General features: G+C 40.2%; 1 protein-coding gene across 1 annotated transcript in view; it reads right to left on the reverse strand.

Moving 5' to 3' along the window:
- Positions 1 to 837: 837 nt before the first annotated feature.
- The window catches only part of LOC120051025 (activin receptor type-2B-like), a 72,993-nt gene continuing 46,506 nt past the window's right edge, over positions 838 to 27,324 (reverse strand). Inside the window, exons 3-11 of the mRNA XM_038997613.1 lie at positions 25,293 to 25,399; positions 23,949 to 24,097; positions 23,095 to 23,241; positions 22,864 to 23,007; positions 22,171 to 22,319; positions 13,859 to 13,973; positions 13,466 to 13,604; positions 13,137 to 13,267; positions 838 to 6,985 (exon numbers count right to left, since the gene is read on the reverse strand). Of these exons, the coding sequence (XP_038853541.1) occupies positions 6,791 to 6,985; positions 13,137 to 13,267; positions 13,466 to 13,604; positions 13,859 to 13,973; positions 22,171 to 22,319; positions 22,864 to 23,007; positions 23,095 to 23,241; positions 23,949 to 24,097; positions 25,293 to 25,399 (1,276 nt within the window). The 3' untranslated portion in view covers positions 838 to 6,790. The remainder of the gene's footprint in view (positions 6,986 to 13,136; positions 13,268 to 13,465; positions 13,605 to 13,858; positions 13,974 to 22,170; positions 22,320 to 22,863; positions 23,008 to 23,094; positions 23,242 to 23,948; positions 24,098 to 25,292; positions 25,400 to 27,324) is intronic.

The following is a 27,324-nucleotide window of genomic DNA, read 5'->3' on the forward strand; positions in this document are numbered from 1 at the left end:
GAAACACGTGTGGTCAACAACAACATATGCTTAGTGAAGGAAGTACTAGAAATATAAACATTGCCCTCTGGTGGCAGGGGTATAAACAGAGTGGCAGTAAAGGAATTTACTGGTCTTGGATTTCTGGATAAAAGTTTATTGAATTTCTATCAACACGTTTTGCATTTCATTGAAACTACAATCAAGCACTAAAGAATGCCCTTTTCATCACCGATCAATAGATTTAGCCCATCACATAACCAAACCACAGGGTGTGTTTGTATGGAGAGCCTAGATTCAAAGTCAAAATAAAAAAATTATGTATAGATTTTCAGCGTATCATGACACAATAACATGTTATATTTATGTGGTAGCAACTGAGCCTGGGGACAAGGTTAGCACAAAGCACTTGAATAGGCTACACTACCTCAAGCAAGAACAAATTGAGAATAGTCAAAGAAATCACTAAATTGCTGCTGTGCTTTAATATAAAGTTCCTTTAGGACATTCCATAGAAGAGCCTTGGAGAGTTCACATTTCATTTGCATATATGCTAGAATGTGCAGTAATCTTGTGTAAGTATCAATAGTTGAGGCATTTAGCCCACTCCTGCATGGTAGTTCACTGCAGGTAGAGCATTTTAGAATTCCAGAGAATAAACATTGTCAGCTCCCTTCAAGGCCACTGTGGCTACACAGAACACACGCAACATTATCACAAAAACTTGTGATTGATAGAATGTCTCTTTCTATTATGGTGTGATGATTAACATCCTAGCACATTAGAAAACATCATTCTGATGAACGGTCATTCTAAATGGACAACACATATACAATAAAGTAGGAACATGCAATCAAATGCTTTAACAGTACTTTATTGTTTACTTTCATATACAAAAAGATACAATTGAAATAATCCATTCTAGTATTTTTTCTCTAACAGTCAGGGTGTAGTTGTTTCACACTGGGCAAATACTACATTCATACTGGTTTATTCTGGCACCAAGTGCAGAGTAGAAACAACCACACCCCAACAACTAGGCAAATCTACTTGGATAATGAGTTCTAAAATTACCACAGTAAAAAGGAACAATGATCCACTGCAAATTAAAGAACTATGTTACACTGATCGTTCAAAAAGTCCTCATGTCATTACGGCAATACAATGGATGTTGGATTTTTCCAGGGCATTTCATATACATAAAACTTTTAAACATATTCTTCAATCCAAAAGAGGGGTTACAGCAACAATCTCAACTCTCCGTATACATTTTATCTTATACAGATTTATTTTGAGTATATTTATGTTAAAATCAGTAGTACAAGCCATCTCTGTTCTACAATTTAGCTACAATAGTGAAACATAACCTACAACATTTACATTTCACGTATCCTGGTATAGAAACATCACTTTTAAATAAGACCCCTTGACAAAACAAGAAACCCCCCTTGACCCGTTTGCCGAATCCTGCACCCTTGTTTTGGTGGGTCTTGGAAGAAAGACATTGTGAATCAGGCCTTTGCAGTGGAATAGTTTTTCAGATTTGTTTGAACACTTCCATGTGCAAAGAGCCACTGATGAGCTCTTATGAGTGAGAAAAGAAAAAAAAATCCACATTGACATTGTTTACCAACAGCAATTCCACCTGGTTTTAAAGGAGCGAAAGAAGCTGGCACTGTATGGAAGTGGCTTTTTAAAGCATAGAGTAGCAAGCTCTACTAACCCAGAGGCTACAAATATATTGGACGTTCTTAGCGTTTAGTCATTGGCATTTAGAATCAATAGTTCTCCCCTGCTGGGGAAGGTCTTAATACTTGAGGGTAAGTCGATTGCCCGGGCTCACAGCTCGCTGCTGCTGTTTGACACAAGACCTGAACACTGATCTCTTGGAAAACGAGGTAACGTTCACATGGCCTGAGTGACTGTCCATGCACAGTAAATAAGTAACGTAATAACACTAAAAGATGCTCATAGAGAGTTGGGTAAAGTAAAAAGAAGTAGACGTCTAAGAGGGATTGATGACCAATCTAAGGGTACAATGGTAATTAGTGTTGTTAGGGCTTTTTTAGTGAGCTAGACAGGACTATAATGAAATCTCAGCCAATTTAATGTTTTTTTCTTCTTCAGTTCTGTCAGATGACAGAGTGAGCTGTCAAACCAGTGTACACTAACAATTTCAGTTGTGAAAGTAGCATAGGAAGCACTTGAACATGGTTTTCCATACAATACAATTTCTTTGCTGTTGAAAACTAGAGGCGAGAAGCTCGGAAAGGAAGAGCGTTTTCACATTGTCAAGGGGTGGATCATACATGTTACACCAGTACAAACGAGGTTTCCTGTTGGTATGACGAAAGTGTACATCATTTTTCTGTAGTATTGACGACTATCCAGCTAGCAACACTGTTTCACGTGAGGTCTGAGGTAATTGGTTCCTGAACAACCTGGATCTAAGACTGCATCCAGAATTACAGCTGGTCACTTTTTAAGATTTTTATATTAGATTATATATATATATATATATATATATAGCATTTTTTTGTCAGGTACTAATAACAAATAAACAAAGAGGGGCGCCGCAGCAGTGGCTTCAGCAACGACGATGAGGAAAATAAAAGGCACAACATCAGAACACCTCAGGATTTTAGTCCAAAGCTCCAGCAATAGCAATGTTACTGATATTACATGCTGTTTGTATTCCAAGACTTCAGCTTTGTCATCATGAACCCAAATGTGAGTATTGGTAATAATAGATCACTGATTTTACCCTATGTCCAATGCACTAAAGCTAAAATATTCATTTGGAAAGATGTGTTAAGTCCTGCTCTCAGATAAAAGACTAAACTAGAGTGACGGTAGAATCATTAAAATGGCACCAGAGTAAAAACCCAGACAATGATGAAAGACCAGAGTAATACTTGCCTTTCCCATTGTGGCTAAAACTTTAAAACCACCGATTGGTATTGCATAATTCATCATAAGTGACCCCAACATTTTTTAAAGAATTAAACCCTTAAGACCGCACGGCATATGTAATGCTGAGAGTGCAACGGGCCACTACTTGGAAAGAAACTTTAGAGCTTTCAATTTGGAAGTCTAACAACTCACTTTGTAGACCTTACTCCCTGCACTGACACTCCCTCCCCATCAAATGAATCCACTTAACTCTGGAAAAGGTTGCAAAAATCTCAAAGCAAGGAAAAAACGTCAGATTATTTTGTCTAGCGTCTCAAATCATCAAAGGATCATAGGACAGAAAGATTTTGTCTCCGCTGTTCCACATAAACAGAAAGTGAGAGTGGGGACACATTACAACTCTCTCAAATATAGAAAAAAATTAAGACTTTGGTTCCCCTTCTTTCAGACTTAGGTGCAAAGAATTTGGCTACATGTTTTTCATGGTCAAAGGTCTATAACAGAAGGTAAACCAATCATAACTCAACAAGCATTACGACCATGACTTGGGATCAGCAAACCCACCAACCTTCCTCTTGACAACAAAGCGCATCTTGAACAAGATGTTTTGGTTGGTCGCTAGCTCAAGGGCCTATTGCAGTACCTATGAGGTTATTCTGTCATACCAGAAACAATACGTAGGACTATTGCTGTAGATATTGCTTGCTACATTTATATCCAAACTTGCAATTTCTTGATCCCATTACATTTATAGCAGAAATACTGTAAACCATATTGTGTTACAATAAGCTTCCTGAAAAGATAGACATCAAACACTAACCTGATCATTTGACACAAACATAACCCTGATTTGCTAACAGGGCATTGAAATCAAAGCAAGAATAACTCCATCCTGGTTAATGATAAAATGGTGGGGAGTCAATCCAGAGACACTAAAAAGTGTTAAACAAGCGTGTGCTACCTTGGCAGAATGAGAAATTATTTTCTTGCCATCTTGGCAAATATTACAGAAAAAGTGGAGCTCCTTGAAAAGTAGACCTAAATACATGTTAAAGTTTCCTCAGCCCAAAAGCTCAAATAAAGCTAGCTGTGGTTTTCCTACTCAAAGCAGCTGGATCGCAGCGATCTGCAGGCCCACATCAATCACTGGGGTTCATGATGACAAGAGATTGAAGCCATGAGTGTCTCAATGCTCTCACTTCTCCATGGGTATCCCTAAAACACCCTGAAAGACTCTGCGCACATGGTTCCACTTACACACATGTGGAACGCTGCTAAGCGATGAAGAACCTTAAAAGAACGTATGACACCGTGAATAATAACTTAAAGCTCTCGTCTGTAGGATGTAGTGTTAAGGTGCTGAAGCCACCGCCACAGTGTCTCTTGTCAGTCAATGTGTGAGGAAAGGAGATGAAGGGATGAGAATCCAGGGACACTACCCCCCCCCCCCCCCGAAGGCGCTATCAAATCAATCATCAATTGAGAACAATTTCATAAAAATATGACTATGCTTTAAAAAGTTAGAACGCTATAAATCGAGAGAGAGAAACTAATTTGGAGATGCGTTGCTTTGTATAAGGAAATTCAATGGTATCTCATAGTTCTCAATTAGTCTTTTCTGTATAAATGCTTTCTTCTTTTTTTTTAATAGAGGAATGGGATAAGTCATTAAAATACATTTTAAAAGCAATGACAAACCCAAGGTATATCATGGGATATGCAAAAATATTACAGGTGAGACACGGTGGTGGTGGTTGAATATTCATTTTTTGGGAGAAAAACCAAATACAAGGTTCAATGTCCCTTTAGGTAACGGAGAAGGAAAAAAAGAGTTGGGGGGAGCCAGCACAAATCATGAATAATGCCTAGGTGTCATATATTGGGAGAATTCTACAACTGTATACAGCTATTTACACTATTTTCTTTCATTTATACAACATGTTGTGGTAGCACTATTTTTCCAAAACTCCCTAATCATAAAAGCCAAAAAAACTCACATTAAAATATACTTAATACAAGTCAACACAACTAACAAAATATATAACAGAACTCATACACATAGAAAAGTCTGAGGTATTTCTGGTTTGAGGTGGTCTGTGGTTCATTAAATGTTTTTTGTTTTTTTTGCGTTTCGTTTTATGTTTTCTCTCTACTAGATGTTATTGTTCACCTCGGAAGCCTTGTACGTTGGTAGACATGACTTTTGCTGTTTTATGCATGTTTCCTTTACTACTGAGAGTTGCACATGTAATGCACAGAAAAAAAGGAACAGACATATATCATCTTTGAGTTGAAACAGCAGCATTGTGGACATTCACTGTTACATTATGGCATACGGAAATGTGGTTTCTTGCGTGCCACTTTTAAGACAAAAAGAGTTCCATGTTCGTTTTCAGTAAAAAAAATTCCTTCTAATGAACGAGAATGCGTAACTAATCGTAATGAAGTTAAGTCTAAACCGCTTGTTACGCTCAGTGCCCTGTCGAAAACGGTTCTACAATGCAGGACCTACCCGGTCCAAACTAAGTTTGGTCCCTGTGTGAAAGAGGTAAATAACAAAGGGACCAGGCAGTGATGATTCAACTGTATTCCCTCCCGCTCAACACTAGTGAAGGATATAGGCTTTTGCTGAGGCCTAGGATGGGCCTCTGGAGAAGAGTCTAGGTCCTTAGCTCCCAATGTCCAATATACTGACTGAAATAAAGGAGAAGAAAAAAACGGAACAAAAATACATTTAACTCATTTTCAGATGTTTACGGCTGAAACTTTTTATGGTCTTAATCTCCATCCCTCTTCGCTACACACACACACTCAGTCACTCTCACTGCACAAGTAGTCACACGCAAACACACACACACACCCAAAATGCATACATATCTTCACCAGGGTCTTGCACCGATTGTTTTTTTTGTAGTTGTTTGGGCACGTTCCGTGTTTAGACTCCATTTTGATCTCAGATAAAAAGGCTCTAAACCAAGTCAGAAAAGCCCCTCCCACTAAAGTTTGCCCCCTCCGATCACTCAAGGGCGGCGGTTGTGGCTCTCGCCCTACTTTATGGGACGCGTTGCGATATCACCTCAAATCAACATCTCCTGCCCCTTGAGACTGGTTACCTGAGAAGTAGTTCCATACCAAATGCACTATCCAGATGATGTGATGTCCAATCTCTGAATGTAAGCCATTTCCTTTTGAACTTTTCAACATTCACTCATAAGAATGCTGTAGCCAACCCCATCCATAGTCACCAGTCTGAACACAGAAAAAACCTAAAAGAAATGAGTCCAGTTGTTTTCCACTTTTCCCTGTGTTCTAGAGACACCCGTTAGTTCCGAAGGTTTGTATGGGACACGCTGTCGGAAAGGAAACGTTTTCTGAAAACTAAAATCCCTTGAGGAAGGTTAGTTGTGTGTAACAGTCTTAATGTTCCTTCAAGGTTTTTGCAGCATTGTTGTATTGTCCAACGTGGTAGATGGTTGCTTGGTTGGTGGGTGAGTTGGTTGGTTCTGTCACAGGCAATCCTGTCCAGAAGACAGAAAAAGAGGAATAAACTAAACCCAAAGAAACTGAGAGCTGAAAACATCTGAGGTACCTGCACCTTGTCAGCATTCATAAGTCGGCACCTGAATGCGCTTTTGAGATGTCCATTTAGCTTTTTTTGTCCTTTATTGATAAAAAAAAACAACAGTATCGAAGAAGTGTGCTGGTAATAGTGATCCGATCGGAAATAAAAAATAATAATAATTAATAGAAGAAAAAAATGTCAGGATAAAATAGCAGCTGCATTCATGTTTTTTTTCTGAGATCCGCTGAGGCTTAAGAAGAAGACGACGACGGTGGTTGTTTTGTATGCTTGCTTGTCGCTCTGCGTTGGGAGGGTTGGTGGTGGTCGGGTTGAGACTCAGATACTGGACTCTTTGGGTGGCAAGTCCACGTTGGTGACAGAGGTCACCATGGAGACCAGGCAGTCCGAGGTAGGGGGGCTGGTCAGCCGGCGGATCTGCGAGATCCGCTCCTCCACGCAGCCAGCAGAGAGGCGCGCCTCCGCGTCATGGTCCCAGCACTCCTCTATCGTCTCACACATCGACTCCAGGCCCTGGGAGACACATCAGTTAGGACAGGAACTCAGCACTTAGCAAAACCAATCTGCTTATTTAGTGTTATTTAAGTGTTTATTACATGTATTAACATCTTATTCAGTGTTTGTTAGATGTATTAAATGTGTATTAACGGGGCGGAGTTATGTCGTTGAACTGAGCGGACATGTTTTTAGTGCTCTCCTGCCAATTTCGGCTAAACTTCTTTTAATCTCTTATTTTAAATCCTCGTCCCAAACAGCAATTTTCTTGGACAATGTCAGGCGTATCTACATCCATTATGAATCGACTTAAACACAGTCCTCCTAAAACAAGAAGAACATATCACATCGACAACGTGGTCCAGGTTAGACCAGTTAGCCCTGCTAATTCAGCCAGCTCTACTAACCCAGTTAGCCCTGCAAGCTCCTCACACCACGAGTCCGACATGACAACCAACGATGTAGACGACCTAAACCAGAACCAAGGGGTTTTGGAAGCAATCTTTGCCATGAGGGCAGACTTTTTAATCAAACTCGAAGGTGTACTAACAGGGATTGGTGAGGTTAAACGTGACCATCAAGACTACTTCACGCGCATGGACGAATCAGAGGAACGCATTAGCATGGTGGAAGTTACTGTCGTCCCTTTCAAATCAATGACCGTAAAGTTGGATAAACAGGTCGCGTACCTTACTTCAAAACTAAGCTCACTCGAGAACCACCACAAGAGGTCTAATTTGAGACTGGTTAATCTACCCCAAAAAGTGGAAAAAGGTAACGTAGTTGCAAGAGATAGAGAGAGAGATGGCTTACCGAGGCATTGGGGCCGGACAACTTTCCGGACCCCCTGCGCATTGAAAGAGCCCATCGCTTCAGGTTCCTACAGGCCCGAGAAACCACCCCTCTGAGTCCTTATCATTAAGTTTCTCAACTTTCAAGACAAACTCCAAGTGATGCAGAAAGCCAGGTCTATGTATGGGCAAGGTGATGTACGGGGACCAAGAGATCATGTTCTTCCCTGACCTATCCGCGGACCTGCACTAAAAAAGAAAAGGCTACGATGGGGTGAAACGCCAGCTCAGGTCCCTCAACATTGCCTTTGGAATAGCCTTCCCAGCTAAACTACGTCTGACTTAAAATCGACGGTCACACGAGTTTGAATCTCCCTCTCAAGCCAAGGCGTTCATCTGTGGCATACAATGTGAATCTTCTTCCTAGTCATGTTGCCGCTGTGAAGTTTACCACCACTCTGGACTACGGAGAATTAAACCACCTTGGATTATGTCTGTTGGCAAGCTAACTAACATTAGCTAATCTATTAGTTGCTACTGTAGTACTGTAGCTAGCATAACAGTTAAGTGAATAATATGGCGAGCTAGCCCACTCAGTTTCCTTATATTATTTGTAGACTATGTGATCATCAGTTAGCTCAGTTTGTTCTATATGACAGGCGAGATAGCTGTCCATTGAGCATTGGACGTCATGTTAAGTTTAATTATGTTAATCACTCTCTTCCATTGGATTACATAAAACACTAAAATGTCAGACAAGATGCTTAGCTCCATGTCAACGGACACATCGGGACCTTATTCATCCTGGACCACAGAGAAGCATCGGGACTACTTTATATGATGACTTAAGTTTCAATCATATCCTTGGACTAAAATGATTGATGCTCACGTGCAAGCCTGACATCAACATCATGTGCAAGGGTCTTTTGGTAACGTAGCACATATTCAATGGTATCGCTTTATCTCAAGTATCCTGTTCATTTCTGATCTTTGATACTTTTTGGGGGTTTATAAACTTACTATGGCATACTACGTTAACGCTATATGTATGGGCCATTTTGCTACTTGGTAGCTACTAGCAGCAGACCCTACGTTGTGGATCATCTACAACTATTTTGGACTGTCCATATTGTAACGTTAGTTAGGGTTCACTAACTAGTGTTACTGTTTTAGGTGGAGCTATTCTTCGCTACTTTTCAAACAAATACTACGTGATATTTCACATATCTTCCTAGATATGCCTTTTTGTGTGATATTTCACACAACATCTTGCAAGATATGCCTTTTTTGTTCATGAGGAGTAATGGCCGAGAGAAGGCAGGAGACACTGTTTTGTTAAGCGTCACATTGGTTAGACCGCTCCCTGTAACGGATCAGTCGTCCACCAGACTACACTCTACGATTAGAGGGAGGTGGAAGAGGAAGCGTTGGGTGTCTCGGTTAGGGACAGGGGAATGGGGTTCAGTGTTTTACTGTTAGGATATATTTATGTTCTTTCCAACAGATCTTTACATATTTTCCTCACTACAAAATATTAAGGCGGTCCTTGTGGTTACTAAACATATTTTAGATATGCCTTTATGCTATAGCTTTTTCCATGTTTACATCTTTGGTTAAATGACTTCAAATGTAAAACTGAAATGTACTTTGTGGAATGTCCATGGAGTAAACTATCCAAGCTTAAAAGGGTTATTACTAGGTTTAAACAACTTCATTCCTCTATTGTGTTTCTACAAGAAACTCACTTGTTGAAGGATGACCTATTTAAAGTACGCAGGAGGTGGCAAGGGCAGGTAATAGTATTCTGTTTCTCTTCTCATTCTCATGGTGTTATGTTTTTTAAAATTCTGTTCCGTTTCAAGTGGATAATATTATAACTGATACAGCTTGTAGATACATTTTGATACAGGGAACTCTTTTGAATGATCGTATTAATCTGGTTAATGTTTATGGTCCTAATGATGATAATCCCAAATTCTTTGAGAATGTTTTTCTATTGATAGGACTTTACCAGGAAGGGAGTCTAATGGCAGGGGATTTTAATTGCACTTTTGATCCTCATCTAGATCACTCCTCTTCACACTCGCAGAACTCAGAACCTGAGTAAAAAGGCGTATTCATGTTACTCGTTGACATTTAAATCATATTCTCGTATAAACAACTTTTATGTTTCTTGCTGATTGCTTCCCAATGTAGCAGGAAATGGATATGATGGTATTGTTCGGAGTGACCATTCCCCTGTGTCATTTTTCTATAGGGATACAAAACTAGTAAACGGATCTTCTAGATGACGTTTGCATCCCAGATGGTTACAGGACCAAGACTTTTACCAGTTTCAAATCAGATGGACAGCAAAATCTGAAAATTGGAGGGGGAAGCTCTTTTGGATAACTCAGAAGACGTGAACAAGGAATTATTTGTTCTTAAAGCTCAGTATGAAGAACTTCCCCCCTCAAAGGCCACAAACAGCTTAACGAGGCTGAAGCAGTCCTATGATCAAGGTGAAAAACCTGGTAAATTGCTTGCCTGGTGCCTTAAGAAGAAGTTAAATTCAGACAGAGCCATTAATGCAATTCATTATTTACAAGGACAATTATCAATGGAGCCTGTAGAAATAAACCAAACATTTGGTTCCTACTACGACACACTTTACAACTTTGAATCTCCTGAGAACTTAACTAATCAGACATCATTTTGGGATGGTCTTGATTTTCCCTCTATTTCAAAAGACACAAAATTGGATCTGGAAAAAGTAATTGGATGGTGTTGAAATATCTGATGCTATTTCAAATATGAATGGAGGTAAAATGGCAGGTCCAGATGGGCTCCCAATAGATATTTCGAAGATATTTAAGGACAAACTTCTAGGTCCACTTTTGGATATGTATGCTGAATCCTTTCAGCAAGGTTGTTTCACCTTTAATCACTCTTATGCTGAAGCGTGATAAAACCCAGACAAAACGTGAAAGTTAGACCAATTTCTCTTCTGAACTCCGACTCAAAAATGATTGCTAAAGCTTTAGCCAGGAGATTGGATAGAGTGCTCCCATATAATACACAAAGACCAAAATGGCTTCGTGAAAAACTATCAAGGTTTTCACAATGTGAGGAGAGTACTAAACATAGTGCAGTCCCCTGATACTGCCATACTCTACCTTGATGCAGAGAAGGCATTCGATAGAGTTGAGTGGTCTTATTTATTTGAAGTGCTTAAGAGATTTGGGTTTGGGAACTACTTCTGTAAATGGATTAAGATATGATATACAGACCCCACTGCAGAAGTTGACACTAACAATTTGATCTCACAACCTTAAGTTTTTTCAGGGGACGAGACAAGGATGTCCAGCCAGTCCAGGATTATTTCCTTTAGCTTTGAACCCTTTGCCATTGCAGTAAGGTCCCACCCGTCAATTAGTGGAATTATAAAATCGGATTTTGAACATCGAGTGGCCCTGTATGCTGATAATACTCTCTTATTCCTAGCAGATCTAAAGAATTCTCTCTTCCCTCTCCAATTTAATTTATAACTTTGGGCAGTTTTCTGGGTTGAAAGTTAATAAAACCAAATCTTCTATCCTTTTCCTCAACAAGCAAGAAAGACTGCATCCAGTTGTACAGCATCCTTTGGTGAATAGAGAACAAGGTTTCACTTATCTTGGTATTAAAATCACACCAGAAATAAGCTCCTTGAGTTCAACAAATGATGAACCCATGGTAATGAGTGCAACAGAACCCATCAACAGATGGACATCATTGCCTAGATCTATTATTGGTAGAATAAATATCATTAAGATGAATATCCTGCCCAAATGTTTTATCCATTTCAATAAATTCTTCTGGCTCCTCCACCTTTTTATTTCTCCCAAAGTTCAGAAAGATACTTCCAAATTGTATCTGGAGCAACAGAAAACCAAGGTTTAGACTTTCTCTTCTTTATTTGACCTATGACAGAGGGGGGTTGCAACTTCAAACCTACAGTGGTATTACTGGGCTGCAATGTTTTGGTTCTCTAAGAAACCATACTTACCCTGGCTGCAGACTGAAATGCTGTCCACGAAAGGCTTAACTTTGGATGGATATTTGTACTCTGCTCCATTTAAGAATCTAAAGAAGAATACTACTAATCCCTTTTTAACAAACACCATAACTATATGGCACGAAGTATAGAAATATCTGGGCGAATCCCCTGTATTATCCAGTTTTACACCAATTTGGTGCAATGACAATTTCACACCTTAAAGAATGGGCAAGAAAAGGTATTGTTAAAGTAATGGATTTATACAATGAAAAGGGGCTCATGTTTGAAGAACTAAACAAAAGCATTTTTTCAAATACTGACAATTGAGAAGCTTTATTCTTTCCAGTCTACAACAATCTGCCCTACAACCTCCTTTGACCCCTTTAGAAACGCTCTCTGTTAATATGTGTTATGGGAGAGGTCAGATGACATCATTATATGGGAAAATGGTAGCTACACATAAAGACAACTCTGATAGTAAGAGACTTCAGTGGATACAAGATATGCAGGAAGATATTTCAGCAGAGGACTGGGGTATGATATGCTCTAACGCTCAGATACAGAAACACCTGCCTGAGATTGCTGCAATACAATTGGATAATGACAATATATATCCCACCCATGTTAAGCTCCACAAAATTAACTCTAATACCCCAGACCTGTGTGTTAAATGTAACACGCATTTTAGGCACCTTGTTTCATTGCCTGGGGGAATGTGCTGAGATACAAATGTTTGAGCTCAGTACTGCACTATATCTCTAAGGTTACCTCTACCCCAATACCATTAATCCCTCAACTTTGCATCCTAAATCTTTACAGAGGGAATATCTCTTTACATAGGAGAGAGAAGAAAATGGTTGAACTCTGTCTATTACAAGCTAGATGTTCAATTTCTCTCCACTATGTCAGTTCCCCATCACTTGGTCATAATAATTAACGTCAAGCCTAGCTCTTGAAAAATGTACTTATATAGTAAAAAAGAAAGCACCAGAGTTTTTGCAAACCAGTGATATTGTAGAAGCATTGAATTATAAACCTGTATATTCCTTATTTTTTAGGTGAATATTGGCTATAGTCTATGCGCATTCTGCATTATCTGCGACTACATATTATACTTATGCATTTTTATTTTTGGAAATGTGAGGATTTTTTTTTATTTGTCTGTGAATGTTTGGTGGTTATGTTTTTGTCTCTTTGGGTTGGGGGGGTGTGTGTGAAAAAAAGGCAACATGTTTACACACTCAAGTCATGCCTGGGTGACATTGTGGGAAATGTGAATCAAACTGTACTGCTTTAAGTACTGTACATCCCAGCATTGACCCACTGCTCTCTGCGTTGGAGACAGAGCTGGCATACTCACAGCGTGTTTGAGCCAGCAGTCCTTGAAGACCGGTCTCATCTTTTTGTGGACCACCACCTCCTGTAAGTCCTCCAGGGACGGGTGCTGGCCGATCTCCTCCTCAAACGGCAGCATGTACTCATCCACTGGGCCTGACCAATCAACACAACAGCAACGTGTCTTAGCACGGAAAGCCTTATAGGCTATGCTACATCGTTACCCATAAGCTATGCGTTCTCATTTGTCTATTACACAGCATTAAAAGGTCTCATCCTGATTCCAATGTGGTATGGTTGCTGATAAATCGCAGAAAAGGATCCTGTGTGTGTGTTTGCGTGTATATGACTCACTGTCGGCCGCCTTGCAGCGCGACACCAGCTCCCACAGCACCAGGCCCATGGCGTACATGTCTATCCTGAGAAAGGCGTCACGCTGGAAGTTGATGGCACCTTCCAGGACCTCCGGCGCCATGTAGCGCCTGGTACCCACCTGGACGACAGAGATAGACGGACAAGATACTGTCAGACAAGGTCCACTACGCACACAACCAAGTGGACGTACACACACACACTTCCTTGTCGTGTGAGTATGTGGAGCTAACTTTAAAACAGTGTCTCCATGATGTTCCTTGTTCATAGTTAGTATGATACATTTTCACGGCTTAAATGGCTCCCTAATTCATGTACACTAGTCAAAAGCAGCTAACCCTTGGGACGCAACCAGACTGATGGTAGCCCACTCACCTGGCCGTGAGTGTCCCCTGGGGGCTTGCCCGGCTCGAACCGCACCGCCAGCCCAAAGTCCCCGATGATGGCCGTCAGGTCCGTCCGCAGCATCACGTTCTTACTCTTGAAGTCCCTGGAGGGGAGAAGGAAGAGAGGACGGGGGTTCATCGACAGTTTTCTTTTTTACCCAATCAATTAACATCAGTGATTGAACAATGGGTATGCAGACGTATGACGTAAGGCTTGGCAGACGTATGACGTAAAGGTAACGTAAGGGTAATGGCGGACTGAAGGGATTTATGTAGAGCACCTCAAGATAAAACATAATATTCGAAATATCTGCTAAATTAGACTAAAATATTAGCACTACTTAATCTGGTGAGTGATAACCTTCAATCTGGACAATAACACAAAACAAATCCTAAAACTAGAGACATTTATCGACAAATATTACGAAAACAGGCAACAACCAAACATGACGGAGAGTAAGACAGGGGAACCGATTACAAAACGAAAACGTGACTCTTCTACAGACACTGATGATTTAATATTCTCACCACAGGGAATGGTAAAGGTCGAAACCGATCTGTTAAAATCAATAAATGACAAACTGGGTATACTTGAATTAGTTAGTAAGGATATAAAAGAGTTGAAGGCAAGCCTAGAGATGAGTGATGAAAAAGCTGCGACATTGGAGAAGCAAACACACGCGCTAAAAGGGACAGTCAATAAGATTGAAACCGAAATGAATGGAATTAAAAAGGAGAACACCGTTCTGAAAGAAACCTTACTGGACATACAAACTAGATCCATGAGAGAGAATTTGGTACTTACAGGTATCCAAGAAAAAGAAGGAGAAGTTCCTGAATCTATAGTTAGAGAGTTCCTCCTTACAGCGCTTCAGATTCCACGCGAAGTTATCGACAAAATCCAACTTGAACGCGTTCACCGCTTCGGACAGAGAGGGCAGAGGTACGAACGCCCAATCGTTGCCAAATTTGCTTCATTTAAAGATAAAATAATGGTTAAAAGCCTGGGTAAAAGACTTGCTGGGACCAAAATTGGCATGAATGATCAGTTTCCGAAGGAAATTGCAGAACGGCGCAAAGTTCTGTATCCAATTTTCAAAGAAAATAGATTAAAAGCGAAACGAGTAGCTCTCGTCGTTGATAAACTATATATTGATAACCAGTTGTTCAGAGACACAAAGACTACTCCATGGTTATTTTAAAAATTACAAAGTTCTCATAGACGAGGGAAATAAACACAATTCAAGCCCGGTTACTGATTGTAACAATACAATAAAAAATATAGCCTTTCTATAAATCTTCACATATAACTAATTGAACACACAAGCACTAATTCAACATAGTGAAGATAAAAACTAAGTAAACAGAAGGCACAGTATGTGTGGATGGTATGGTTTGTGTTTATTTTTTATTTTATTTGTTATGTTTGGAAAGTTGAGTGAGTGAGTAATGAAATGGTTGCATATCCCAGAGCCAATGTATTGCTGTGAGCCGGGTATGAGAGGGCTTTCAATGTTGTTCAGATGATGGATATACTTTTATAATGAATTATACGTCTTATTTATTTATTGTCCTATCATGGAGAACTACATTATTTTTTTATTTTTTTATAAATTATATCTAATTATTTATTATCCTATTTTAATGGTACGGTCCATGGCACTATACCCTAGACACCCACCTGAATGACCCAGATACTAAGGAGAAGTCCCTAACTGTTTTATGTGCCCGCTGTAAGCGGTCTGTATGCAGCTAAAATGAGGTCAGAGACCAAGAGCAGCACTGCCCCCTCAAGATTCTGAGCCTGCTTGGCAGGGTTGGTCCTGCAAAGCCAAAGCCCCATAAAGGGAGAGCATAATATACAAGGAAATTCTCAAAGCTGCTAATGAGAACCTTGACGACCTTGTACCTAGCCGGTGGGGATTCCGGTGGGGTGCCCCCACCCAGGCAGTGGCAGTGCTGGCAACACTAGCTGCAGTAACCCATGGGGAGGGGGTCACACTCGGACATTCAGAGAGGGGGTATATTATTGTGGCCCTGGCGGCACAAAATCAAAGTCGGACTGCATGGAGATGCGTGGGGACATGGTCATGACGGGTGGCCGTATTGTGGGTGTTTCAGGAATAAGGTGTACATTTGACCTCCATTATCTAGGATATGACAATGGTAAATAAATCTCAATTTTTGCTAATTTTTTGTGCGGTCTTGCAGGCCTTCTCATGCAGCTGCAACTGCAAGTGCATTTGTAAATCATGACCCATCTTGAGTTGGGCTCTGGGATGATGCAATTGTTGAGAAAGTGAGCTTATGGTTGTGTGGGGGTAAGGGCTGAGTGTGTGTGGGTGTATGTGTGTATCCCACAACTGTTGCGAAGGAAGAAGTAAAGATGTTAGGGACAATAGAGGATGATCCACAGATATATATAATACAAATCGAGGTGAGGGCAATGGAAATGCATATGGTAATTGATCTTCTTCAATTCGGTAAATGGCACTGTATGCTCTTTTCAAAGAATGGATCCCAGTCGGTTCAGGGCTATGGGATACAGGGGGTCGAGGGTGGTCTACCGGGCATTGGGATGACAAGCCATCTCGAGATGAGGCCTTTTAGCGGGTGGAATAGTAGGGACCAATTGGAGGTTTACTTAGTAGAAATGCAAATATCATGGTACAACTATATAGACACTCAATCATTATGTTACTTTTTAATAGTACGTTTACAAAAATATATTCTGATTAAAAGAATGAAAGGTGTGTCTCATTATGGTAAGTGGTGAAATAAGTATAGCCAGTTACAATTGTAATGGCTTAGCAGATAATAAGAAAAGACGATCAGTATTTACCTGGCTAAAAGAGAAGGATTATAATATCTATTGTTTACAGGAAACCCATTCAACAGTTTTAGATGAAGTTTTGTGGAAAAAGAACTGGGGGGGCAAAATATATTTCTCCCATGGGCAAAGAAATTCAAAAGGGGTGATGGTTTTAATTAACAATAATTTTGATCCAAATGTGCAAATTGTCCAAACAGATCCTCAAGGTAGATGGATTATTTTAAATATGTTATTGGACAATAAACAAATATGGCTTGTTAACCTATACGGTCCGAATAATGATGATCCAAGCTTCTTTGAAAATATATATAAGAATTTATCAACTCTACAAGCAACACTAGACTCTATTATTATAGTGGGAGATTTTAATACGGTCTTAAATACCTCTATAGACCGGAAAGGAAATCACACTACAAACTATCACCCTCAGGCACTTAAGGAAATCATGAATGTCATGGATATATTGGAATTAGTGGATATATGGAGACTTAAATACCCTGATTTAGTGAGATATACATGGCGGAGGCTGAATCAAGCTAGTCGTCTTGACTACTTTCTTATACCATTCTCTCTGGCACCAAAAGTTAAAAAAGTGTTGATAGGGGACAGAATGCGGTCGGATCATCACATAATTGGCATATATATTTCTCTTACAGAATTTCCACGTGGGCGAGGATATTGGAAATTTAATCAAAGTCTACTAGATGATAAATTGTTTAGAACTAGGACAGAAGATTTTATAACTGACTTTTTCAGACATAACATAGGTACAGCAGATCCCCTTATTGTATGGGACACTTTTAAGTGTGCCTTTAGAGGCCATGCAATTCAGTACTCATCTATAAAACAAAGGGAATTTAGATCAAAAGAGTCCATATTAACAAAGGAAATTGAAGGACTAACAGTACAGTTAGATAGCAATAAAAACGGTACCATAGAGGCACAGAATAAGTTAGAGGAAAAACAAAAAGAAATGGAGGAACTTATTCAAGAAAGATCCAGTGTAATATATTATAAAAATAAAGCGAACTGGATGGAATATGGGGAAAAATGCACCAAATTCTTTTTCAATCTTCAATATAGAAATGCTACCAAAAAAAATGTATTAAAACTTGTTACAAATGATGGAGTCACGCATGATTCACCAAATGATATTTTCAAAGAGGAAGTAAAGTACTTTAAGAATATGTTTTCGTTTCAGGCTCCTCCATCTCCACTAACTGAAACTAATTGTATGGATTTTTTTCCTATTAATAATGTAAAATTAACATCTGTACAGAAAGACTCATGTGAAGGCCAAATTACAGAGGAGGAACTGCTTGATGCAATTGGGGCCTTTAAGGATGGGAAAACTCCAGGGCTGGATGGCATACCAGTGGAAGTATACAAAACTTTTTTTGATATACTCAAAGGACCATTATTAGCTTGTTTTAACCACTCCTATATAAATGGTAGATTATCAGACACGCAACAAGAAGGTCTGATATCGTTATTACTGAAACAGGACCCAAGTGGTATATATAAAGATCCAGTCCAATTAAAAAATTGGAGACCTCTTACACTTCAGTGTTGTGATGCAAAAATCCTAGCAAAATGCTTGGCGCATAGAATAAAAAAAGTTTTGTCAGATATTATTCATCCTAATCAGACAGGTTTTTTTACATGGACGATACATTGGAGATAATATAAGGCAAGTACTGGAAACAATAGAACACTATGAAATATCGGGGACACCAGGTCTGGTTTTCATAGCTGATTTTGAAAAGGCTTTTGATAAAGTACGACTGGAGTTTATATATAAATGCCTAGAATATTTCAATTTTGGGGAATCTCTTATAAAATGGGTTAAAATGATGTATAGTAACCCTAGGTGTAAAATAGTAAATAATGGCTACATCTCAGAAAGTTTTAAACTATCTAGAGGAGTAAAACAAGGTTGTCCACTATCGGCATATCTATTTATTATTGCCATCGAAATGTTAGCTGTTAAAATTAGATCAAACATTAATATTAATGGATTAGAAATCCGTGGCTTAAAAACTAAGGTGTCATTGTACGCTGATGATTCATGTTGTTTTCTTTTAAAACCACAACTAGATTCTCTCCACGGCCTCATAGAGGATCTAGATACCTTTGCTATCCTCTCTGGATTAAAACCAAATTATGATAAATGTACCATATTACGTATTGGATCACTAAAAAATACACATTTTATATTGCCATGTAGTTTACCAATTAAATGGTCTGACGGAGATGTGGACATACTCGGTATAAAAATCCCAAAAGAAAGAAATGATCTCACTCCAATAAATTTTTATAGAAAGTTAGCAAAAATAGATAAGATCTTGCTACCATGGAAAGGAAAATACTTGTCTATTTGTGGAAAAATCACCCTGATTAACTCTTTAGTCATATCACAGTTTACCTATTTGCTTATGGTTTTGCCTACACCTAGTGACCTGCTTTTTAAATTATATGAACAAAAAATATTCCATTTTATTTGGAACGGCAAGCCAGATAAAATTAAAAGGGCCTATTTATATAACGAATATGAATTCGGAGGGCAGAAATTATTAAATATTAAAGCATTAGACCTCTCACTAAAGGCATCAGTCATACAAAAGTTATACTTAAATCCAAACTGGTTCTCTAGTAAATTGGTACGAATGTCTCATCCTATGTTCAAGAAGGGCCTTTTTCCCTTTATTCAGATTACACCTGCTCACTTTCGGTTGTTTGAAAAGGAAATAATCTCCAAAATATCCTTATTTTTTAAACAAGCCTTAGAAAGTTGGTTGCAATTTCAGTTTAATCCACCTGAAAGGACGGAACAAATAGTACAACAAATATTGTGGTTAAATTCAAATATAGTAATTGATAAAAAAAACTGTATTTATCGAAGAAATGTTTAAAAAAGGTATAATTTTTGTGAATGATATCATAAATAGGACTGGTGGAGTTATGTCACACATGCAGCTAACACAGACATATGGAAATGTCTGCTCTACCCAAAATTACAACCAATTAATTGCAGCATTACCACAAAAATGGAAGAGGCAAGTAGAAGGGGAAAAAAGTAAGGAACTTGTATGTCGGCCCTGTATTAAAGAACATAAATGGTTAAAGAAAAGTGTGATAAATAAAAACATATACCAATTTCATTTAAGGACCAAAAAACTGACAGCTGTGCCATATAAATTGCAAAATAGTTGTGAAGAGATTTTCGATGTACCCATTCCATGGCACATGGTTTATGAATTGATACGCAAAACAACGCCGGATTCAAAACTTCGAATTTTTCAATTTAAATTACTGTACAAAATTCTTGCAACTAATAGAATGTTATATATATGGGGTATACAATCTTCCCAGCTCTGCAGATTCTGTTGTGAGGAGGCAGAGTCATTAGATCATTTATTTTGGTATTGTCCATATGTAGCTCGTTTTTGGTCACAGGTCCAGGAATGGCTGAAGAATTGCAACATTTGCCTAGAACTAACGCTACAGATAGCAATACTGGGGGATTTGAAAAGCCATAGTCAATCAATCAATAATATAATAATTATTTTAGCAAAAATGTTTATTTTTAATTTACAATCTGTAGAAGCTATGAGAATAGGAAGGTTCAAATCTTTTGTGAAGCATCACAGCACAGTTGAAAAATATATGGCAAATAAAAATCCGAAATGGATGATGTTGGAAGATAGATGGGAAGGGTTGAGTGGAACTGAAGGGTGGGACTAATAACAAGATAAACAATGTAGGGCATACGGGATCTGTGAAATGTGTATAGGTGCGGAGCTTTTGTGAAATAGCACAGTTACAAGTGGAAATAAAATTGGATGGACAACAGAAATAGAGGAAGGACTAAGAACAAACAAGAGAGAACTAATATAAAGTAGTCTGTGTCTGTAAAATAGGTATAAGATGTATAAATTGAAGGTAAAAGCAGAAGTGTTTATTAGTTTACTCCAATTGGGGGAGCGGTGGTAGGGTTGCGGGGAATAATAATAAAGGTATATTCTTTAAAAAAGTATGTATGTCTATATAGGTATGTGTATGTATATATGTATATATGTATGCATGCGTGTATGGATATATATATTTACCCAAAAAAATATGGGGGATTGGAAATGATGCAGACAATTACATTGGAAGCAACATTCTTTCCGCAATATTAAGCTGATCCACCCCAAAAAAACAAACAAAAAAAAAAAAATTTTAAAAAAAAACATCAGTGATTGGCCTGAGAGTTTCCCCCCCTGACTTGGGATCAGTTTGCCCTTTGTCAAGCCTGAACTTATCCTGAACTACACACAAATAAAGCCCACCGAGAACGGTCCCGTCTAGACTTATGGCTCGGTTTGATTATAACTGAATTGAAGTGTATTCTCAATGGAATAAACTGTAAACAATTTTGATGTCCTGCAGAAAAATAAAATTGCAGTCCAGAGATTTGAGTGCAATAATAACAACAGACTCCCTCAGGGTTAGATGCCTCCAGATTGCAGAATGAAGACACAGGGGACCGGAGACAGAACAAAGATTCAGCATAAACATCAATACGCTATAGGATTAACCTCAACTTTACTTAGCCAGATAGGTCATTGAGAAAACAAAAAGCTGCTTGAACCAGGCCAAGTCTAATGTTTCTCTCTCTCTTTTACACACACAGATTTTTGAGTTCGGTTCGGTTTCGTTATGATTCTTTAAAAAAGAAATCAAGTTTTCGATTTCAATTATTTGTTTAACATTAAATGCACAATGCATTATGTGGGTTGAATGCTGTAACACAGAATAAAACAATTAATGGAAGTCCCAAGATGGTAGTGACTGCTCATCCCTTATTAACCATCATTTATTCACATTACTTTAATAAAATATTTCAGTTTTGTATATTACATTTGTTTTACTTGACTATTTCATTCCAAGTCATCTCATCTCTATAGAGCTGCTGCCTATGCCGTCTGACAAAATACCCATTTTGTAGTTCTTCAACATAATTAAGGCATACTTTTTTTATGACAGCGGAATACCAACTATCAATCACTTGGATCATGTATTTTCAGATAGAGATGCCTCGAAGCAACAGCTGCTCTCTATATCCCCTCATAATCTTGCATTCTTCAGCAGCAGTCGTAAAAGAAAGACCGGACAAGTATATGCGCAATGGATTATGGTCATTGTAGTTAATTATCACATTTTATGTGCTAAACTTAGTAGAATATTGGCCTGTTGGAAACTACAACTCCCTTCTACATCGCACAGTTCAGGCTGGATCTAATTTATCTCTAGAGAAACTGTGCAATGTCTGTATTGAGCTCACAGAAAAGTATCAAAAGAAATCAAATTCAAATAATTGAACCGAAGTCGCTCAAGTAGTTAATTGTTTAAAATAAATAATCAACATTTCTGTTAATCGCTCAGCTCCAAAACACACACCTAAGTGCTGAACTCGTGTGCCTTACCTGTGAGCAATGGCCGGTTTGGGTCCCTCTCCTTTGTAGCGAGGCACGTCTTCGTGCAGGTAGGCCAGCCCGCAGGCCATGGTCTCAGCGATGTGGCACAGCTCAGTCCAGCTGATTGCATTTCCTTTCAGATAGTCCGTCAGGGAGCCCTGGAGCATAGACAGAGAGAGACACACACGCCGCGCGCATACACAGAAAAAGAGAAAGAGTGAGAAAGTGGCACTGTTAACAACTAGCTACAGTAAGACATCCCCAGAGCACACTAAATAGCTTGTCAATGATTGAACTGGGAAAAATACAAGTGTACTCGACTGCAGAGACAGGGTTCACATCGTTTATTGTCCGAGAAATGCCAGCCAACCCACTGTGGTCAGTCAAATTGAGTGTTATTAAATTGTAGCAAACAACTTTCACGCTACTGAAAATTAAACAGCGAGGAAAATTAAAAGGCAATGGCTCTCGGAGCAACAAAACGCAGCTTCCTCAGTGCCAATAAATAAATAGTGGATCTCTGTAGCAAGCCTGATACGAAAGCCTAGAGAACATTGCTAAAGCTCAGTGGCGGGACCTTGTGAAGGCTAACTGATATAAACGTATGTCCCAGACCTACAGCTGGTTTAATACTTCTTATACCCCAAACCTAACCTCCCCACACCGTAACATCTCTCCCTCCACCCCAGTCTCGCTCCTCACCCTCTGGTGGAACTCAGAGATGAGCCACAGCTCCATCTCCAGGTTGGTCCCGCGCTTCTCGGCGGCGATGTAGCGCAGCAGGTTCACGTGCTTCATCCCCGGTGTTAGGAACACGTCTCGCTCGTTCCTCCACGACTGTTTATCCTGTTGGAGGACACACAAACAAAGAGGTGTTGTTACACCAAGGCTTCAGAGGACACAGACAGTTGAATCAACCTTTCAGCAACTTACCTGAATGGGGAAGACCTTGACAGCCACGTATTCGTTCATCATCTGGGCCTTCCACACACAGCCGAAGCGCCCCCTGGCCTTAATCTCCAGCAACTGCAGGGGTTTGAGACCCACCAGGGGGGAGGGAGGGAGAACTAGGCCAGGATCCTGGTAGATCAAGAGGTCAGTACAGGTAAACACTGGGTCATTATATTCAACAAGGTTATGAGGATTGATTGCCACTCACAACATACTTACAACTTATATAATAACTGGATATTTTATATCAATGTAAAATATTAATTATAATACTCCGTTTCAAAACAGTTAAAAAGAAAAACAGATAAGCCTTTATGCACAATGGCTTGTGTAAAGTAGATGTACAGATACTGACAACTGACAGTAGTAAACTAACAATGGTCCTATAGGTGGGACCTATATCACGCCAGTGGCACCCGACTACCTCTAGATGGAGCCAGTCGTTAACAGAGGTCCTGTGTGGCCTACTTGGCAGCTTTGGGGCTACTAACAAGATGGCCTCCGAAAAACAAGGGATGAAAACGGCAAGAGCGAGAGAATACAGGAGTGAGAAACCACAAACTGGAAAGAGGTAGCACCACAGAAGATAAGCAAACAGCTCTACAGACAAAGAGAGTCAACAATACTGACAGACAGGAGGACCACAGTAAGTAGTAACTTTACTTTGATTTTAATCCTCAATTATTTGTTTTGTGTGTGTATTGTTCCACTCAGCTGAGGGAAGTCTACATGCACTTTAAACATGTCAAATAAATTCAGTCATTCAAAGATGAAAACAGAAGAGTGATGGGAAGCAAAAGTGAAAGATACGTAGCTAGGGAGGGGAATTGGCCGACCTCATTGATGTCCACATGGCCATAGGGCGGCTTGCGGTGGCGGTACATCCAGAAGGCCAGCAGCAGGGCCATGGAGAGCATGGTGATGGGCAGCAGTGAGTAGACCAGCACATTGAGTAGTGTGGGCATGGGGGGAGGCGACTTGATCACTGGCGGTAGAGAGAGGGACAGAACACAGTGTTACCCAGCGGCCATCGAGGAGCAAGGGGGGGGAGAAAAAGAGAGAGAAAAGATGGGATGGAGGGAGGGGTGAGAGCAGAGAACGGGAGAGGGGGGGAAAACAATGAGGGAGGGTAGAAAGAGGAGAGGAGGATAGGGAGAGAGAGGTAGATTGAGGGAGGGTAGAAAGAGGAGAGGAGGGAAGGATAGGGAGAGAGAGGTAGATTGAGGGAGGGTAGAAAGAGGAGAGGGGAAACTGGCAGAGATATAGGAATAGTTAAGCACACACTATAGTTTTTTCCACCCTTCTAAGCCAAGCTTTGGCTTTAACACACACAAATACGTTTGCTGCCTGTCTGGATGTCTGTGTGCTCAAGAAAATCTGGAGAGGAAAGGGAGCTGTAAAATATAAAAGGTGCTATTCTCCTGGGCAGAATTGCCCCTAACTTTTGGAGCTTCAGTCTGCAAACAGGCGGTGTAATTCAATACTCGTGTGGCCTCTTGCACATTTCTGTCCATAGTGTTTAAGATCCTACAATACCCCACTGTGAGGACCTTTCGGGGAACAAAGTCAATACTTAACCCTGGGTGAGGCCCGTGGAGCTTCCAACTCGGTTTAAAGCTGGTATAGGTCTTACACGGATGTCAAATATAATATCAACTTACTGGGTTTCACGTCACACCAGGCAGGGTTAGAATACCAAGTTAACATACCAAGATGTCACAGCAAAGCAGGTGATATTGACTCGAGAAACAAATGGAGCGAGCAGTGATTGGGAAAATCAAATATTCCAAAATGACGACAAGCTAATTCAGATATGGGTCAATTTAACATCTACATTTGACTACCCCTTGACATCTGACCCCAGACAGAGAAGTACAGGAGTGATCAGGGGTGCGTTCCAGAAACACAAATTCTACTCAGGTCTGAAAAGACTATCAGATCTTAACAATGCCTTGAGGTGTTTTAACGTCTCAGGAACCCAATCATATATGGATCTTCTGATCTGCACAGGCCGGAGCAGAATTTGTGTAGAACATTGCAATCGAGGTGTAGCCTACCCATAGAAATGTAATTAGTAGCACAGACTTTTCCTTTCGTGCTCTGTGACGGGTTGGACCTGCGGCCCCATCTACTTTCTATGGGTGTAAAACAAAGAGGTAGAGTCCTACAGGTTCACTTACTTGGTCCGTTGACATCAGGCAGGTGAGTGAACCTCTCGTTGCAGAAGTTCCCCTCGCAGCAACAGAAGAACACCTGAGGATTCTCCTCTGTCGCCACACACTCTTGCCTGAGAGAAAGAACGGGAGATTACATTTAATTAACCGTCAAAGGGGAAATGTTTTGGTCTAGGGTAGCGAAGGGAGCGCCTCCGCTTTCTATTGACTTCAGTAGTTCAGAGGGAATGTGGTTATACCCTATGACGGGTCGTGTTCAGAACGCCATGAAAAGCAGTGAAACAGGAAGGTTCTACCTGAAACTGTCCAATAAGAAACTGTTCTTAGATTTTCCATTGCCAGACGTTTTAAAAAGCTTGGCTACAGTGTTCCCTACTGAACATGACACCAGAGACAGAACTAGAGCCTATATGACCTGCTCAGACACCTAACTAACCCTTAGCTAACCACCCCCCTCCGTTCCCTTCCCTCGCCATGCAACGCTCACACTATTGGCCTTGGTCTCTGATGCGGGGCCCACAGCGAAACGACTTATTGACCTCTGTGGAGGACAGGACTGGAAGGAGGGAGAGGACTGGCGGTGTCGCCATGATTCTGCTGGCGCCAGGCACATCGGCAGCGTCGGGCCATGTCAGCAATGTGGCGGCCTGGCGGGACATTGGGCAGTGTCCTCTCTCCTCAGAGAGCCAGAGCCAATGGCGAGGCCAGCCAGTCGCCCCTGACAACACTGAAAGGAGGCCGGGATTAAGGGCTGCTTAGCCTTGTGAGAGTCTCCTCAAGCTGTCCCGATATGAACTCAAACTCCCACAAGAAACATGCTTGTAATCGTGATGGAATTTTAAGATTGACATTTGAAGACATCATTGTATGTCTAGAGAAGCAGGATCACACTGAGATAACTGTGGCCTCCAGGATCAACTTAAATGCTTTACCATTTCAATGTGTTTATATCAATGCATTCGAGGAACCTGGATCTTTGATCCCGCAGGGTATTATGTACACAATTAATTCAGAGCAGGTCGGACCACCTCACTGGTGCCGGCAAAGTAACATCCCTTTGCCTAAGTCTAATCTACAACAGTCGTGAGCGTTTAAAAAAGGTTTTCAGACTTAAGCCCATCACTCAACACACTTCAGTGTTTGGTATTTCAAACATGCACCGGAAACCCTACTCGTCTGCTATTTTAACAAGTGGTGACCTCTAGTTTTAAGCAACCTCGGATTGCTGCCGTTGCGTTTCAAGATCATTCATTGTTGCTGGCCCACTTTCACATGATGAGGGATCGGGGATTCGTTTCATAGATAGCGTCCCACTATAATAAAGGCTAACACAGCTTTAGAATTGAGCTTTTAGAAAAAGGTCTGGTTAAATACCTCAAAACAAAAGCTCTTAATGCATTGGTACCTTGGCTGTTCTCATTCAACACTACAAAACGTTTTTCAGCTATTATACAAATATCCTGCCGAAACATTGTAGAGTTGATCATTCAAACCGTGTACACATCCACACAACATTTGTCTCGCTCTGTAAACAATGCAGTGGATTGGTCCTAGTCAAAACTTAAGGCACTTTGCTCCTCTCTAATGTGTATCTGGGGAGAAGTGACTGTATTCAAGCTTCTTATCCGGATCCATTTATTCAATGATTTCTCTTGGTCTCGGGAGCAAGGCCGGAAATAGATTGCAATGGCAGCAGGCAAGTGGTAGAAAAATCTAACGCACCACTCTGCCTGACTTCTCCCGAGACGTTATCGAGCACCTACGGGACCCGCCAGGCGCGGGATAATTGAATATTCCAGTTTGACGGAGAGACATTTAATATAGAGTCCAATAAAGCTTCCGATAAATGAAATGAAAACAAAAAAATGACGGTAATGCGAGCAAACGTCAGAGACAACCTTGTGTGAGTTTGCACACACATGCCAGCTGTGAAGTCAATGCAGGAATGTGTGAGTGACAATTCCAACTGTGTTTTAATGTTTTATATATGGTGATATCTGATGTTTAGATTAACAGTCATTATCATACTCTAACATTT

The sequence above is a fragment of the Salvelinus namaycush genome, chromosome 7 (assembly GCF_016432855.1).
Source record: "Salvelinus namaycush isolate Seneca chromosome 7, SaNama_1.0, whole genome shotgun sequence".
In the NCBI taxonomy this organism is placed as follows: Eukaryota; Metazoa; Chordata; class Actinopteri; order Salmoniformes; family Salmonidae; genus Salvelinus; species Salvelinus namaycush.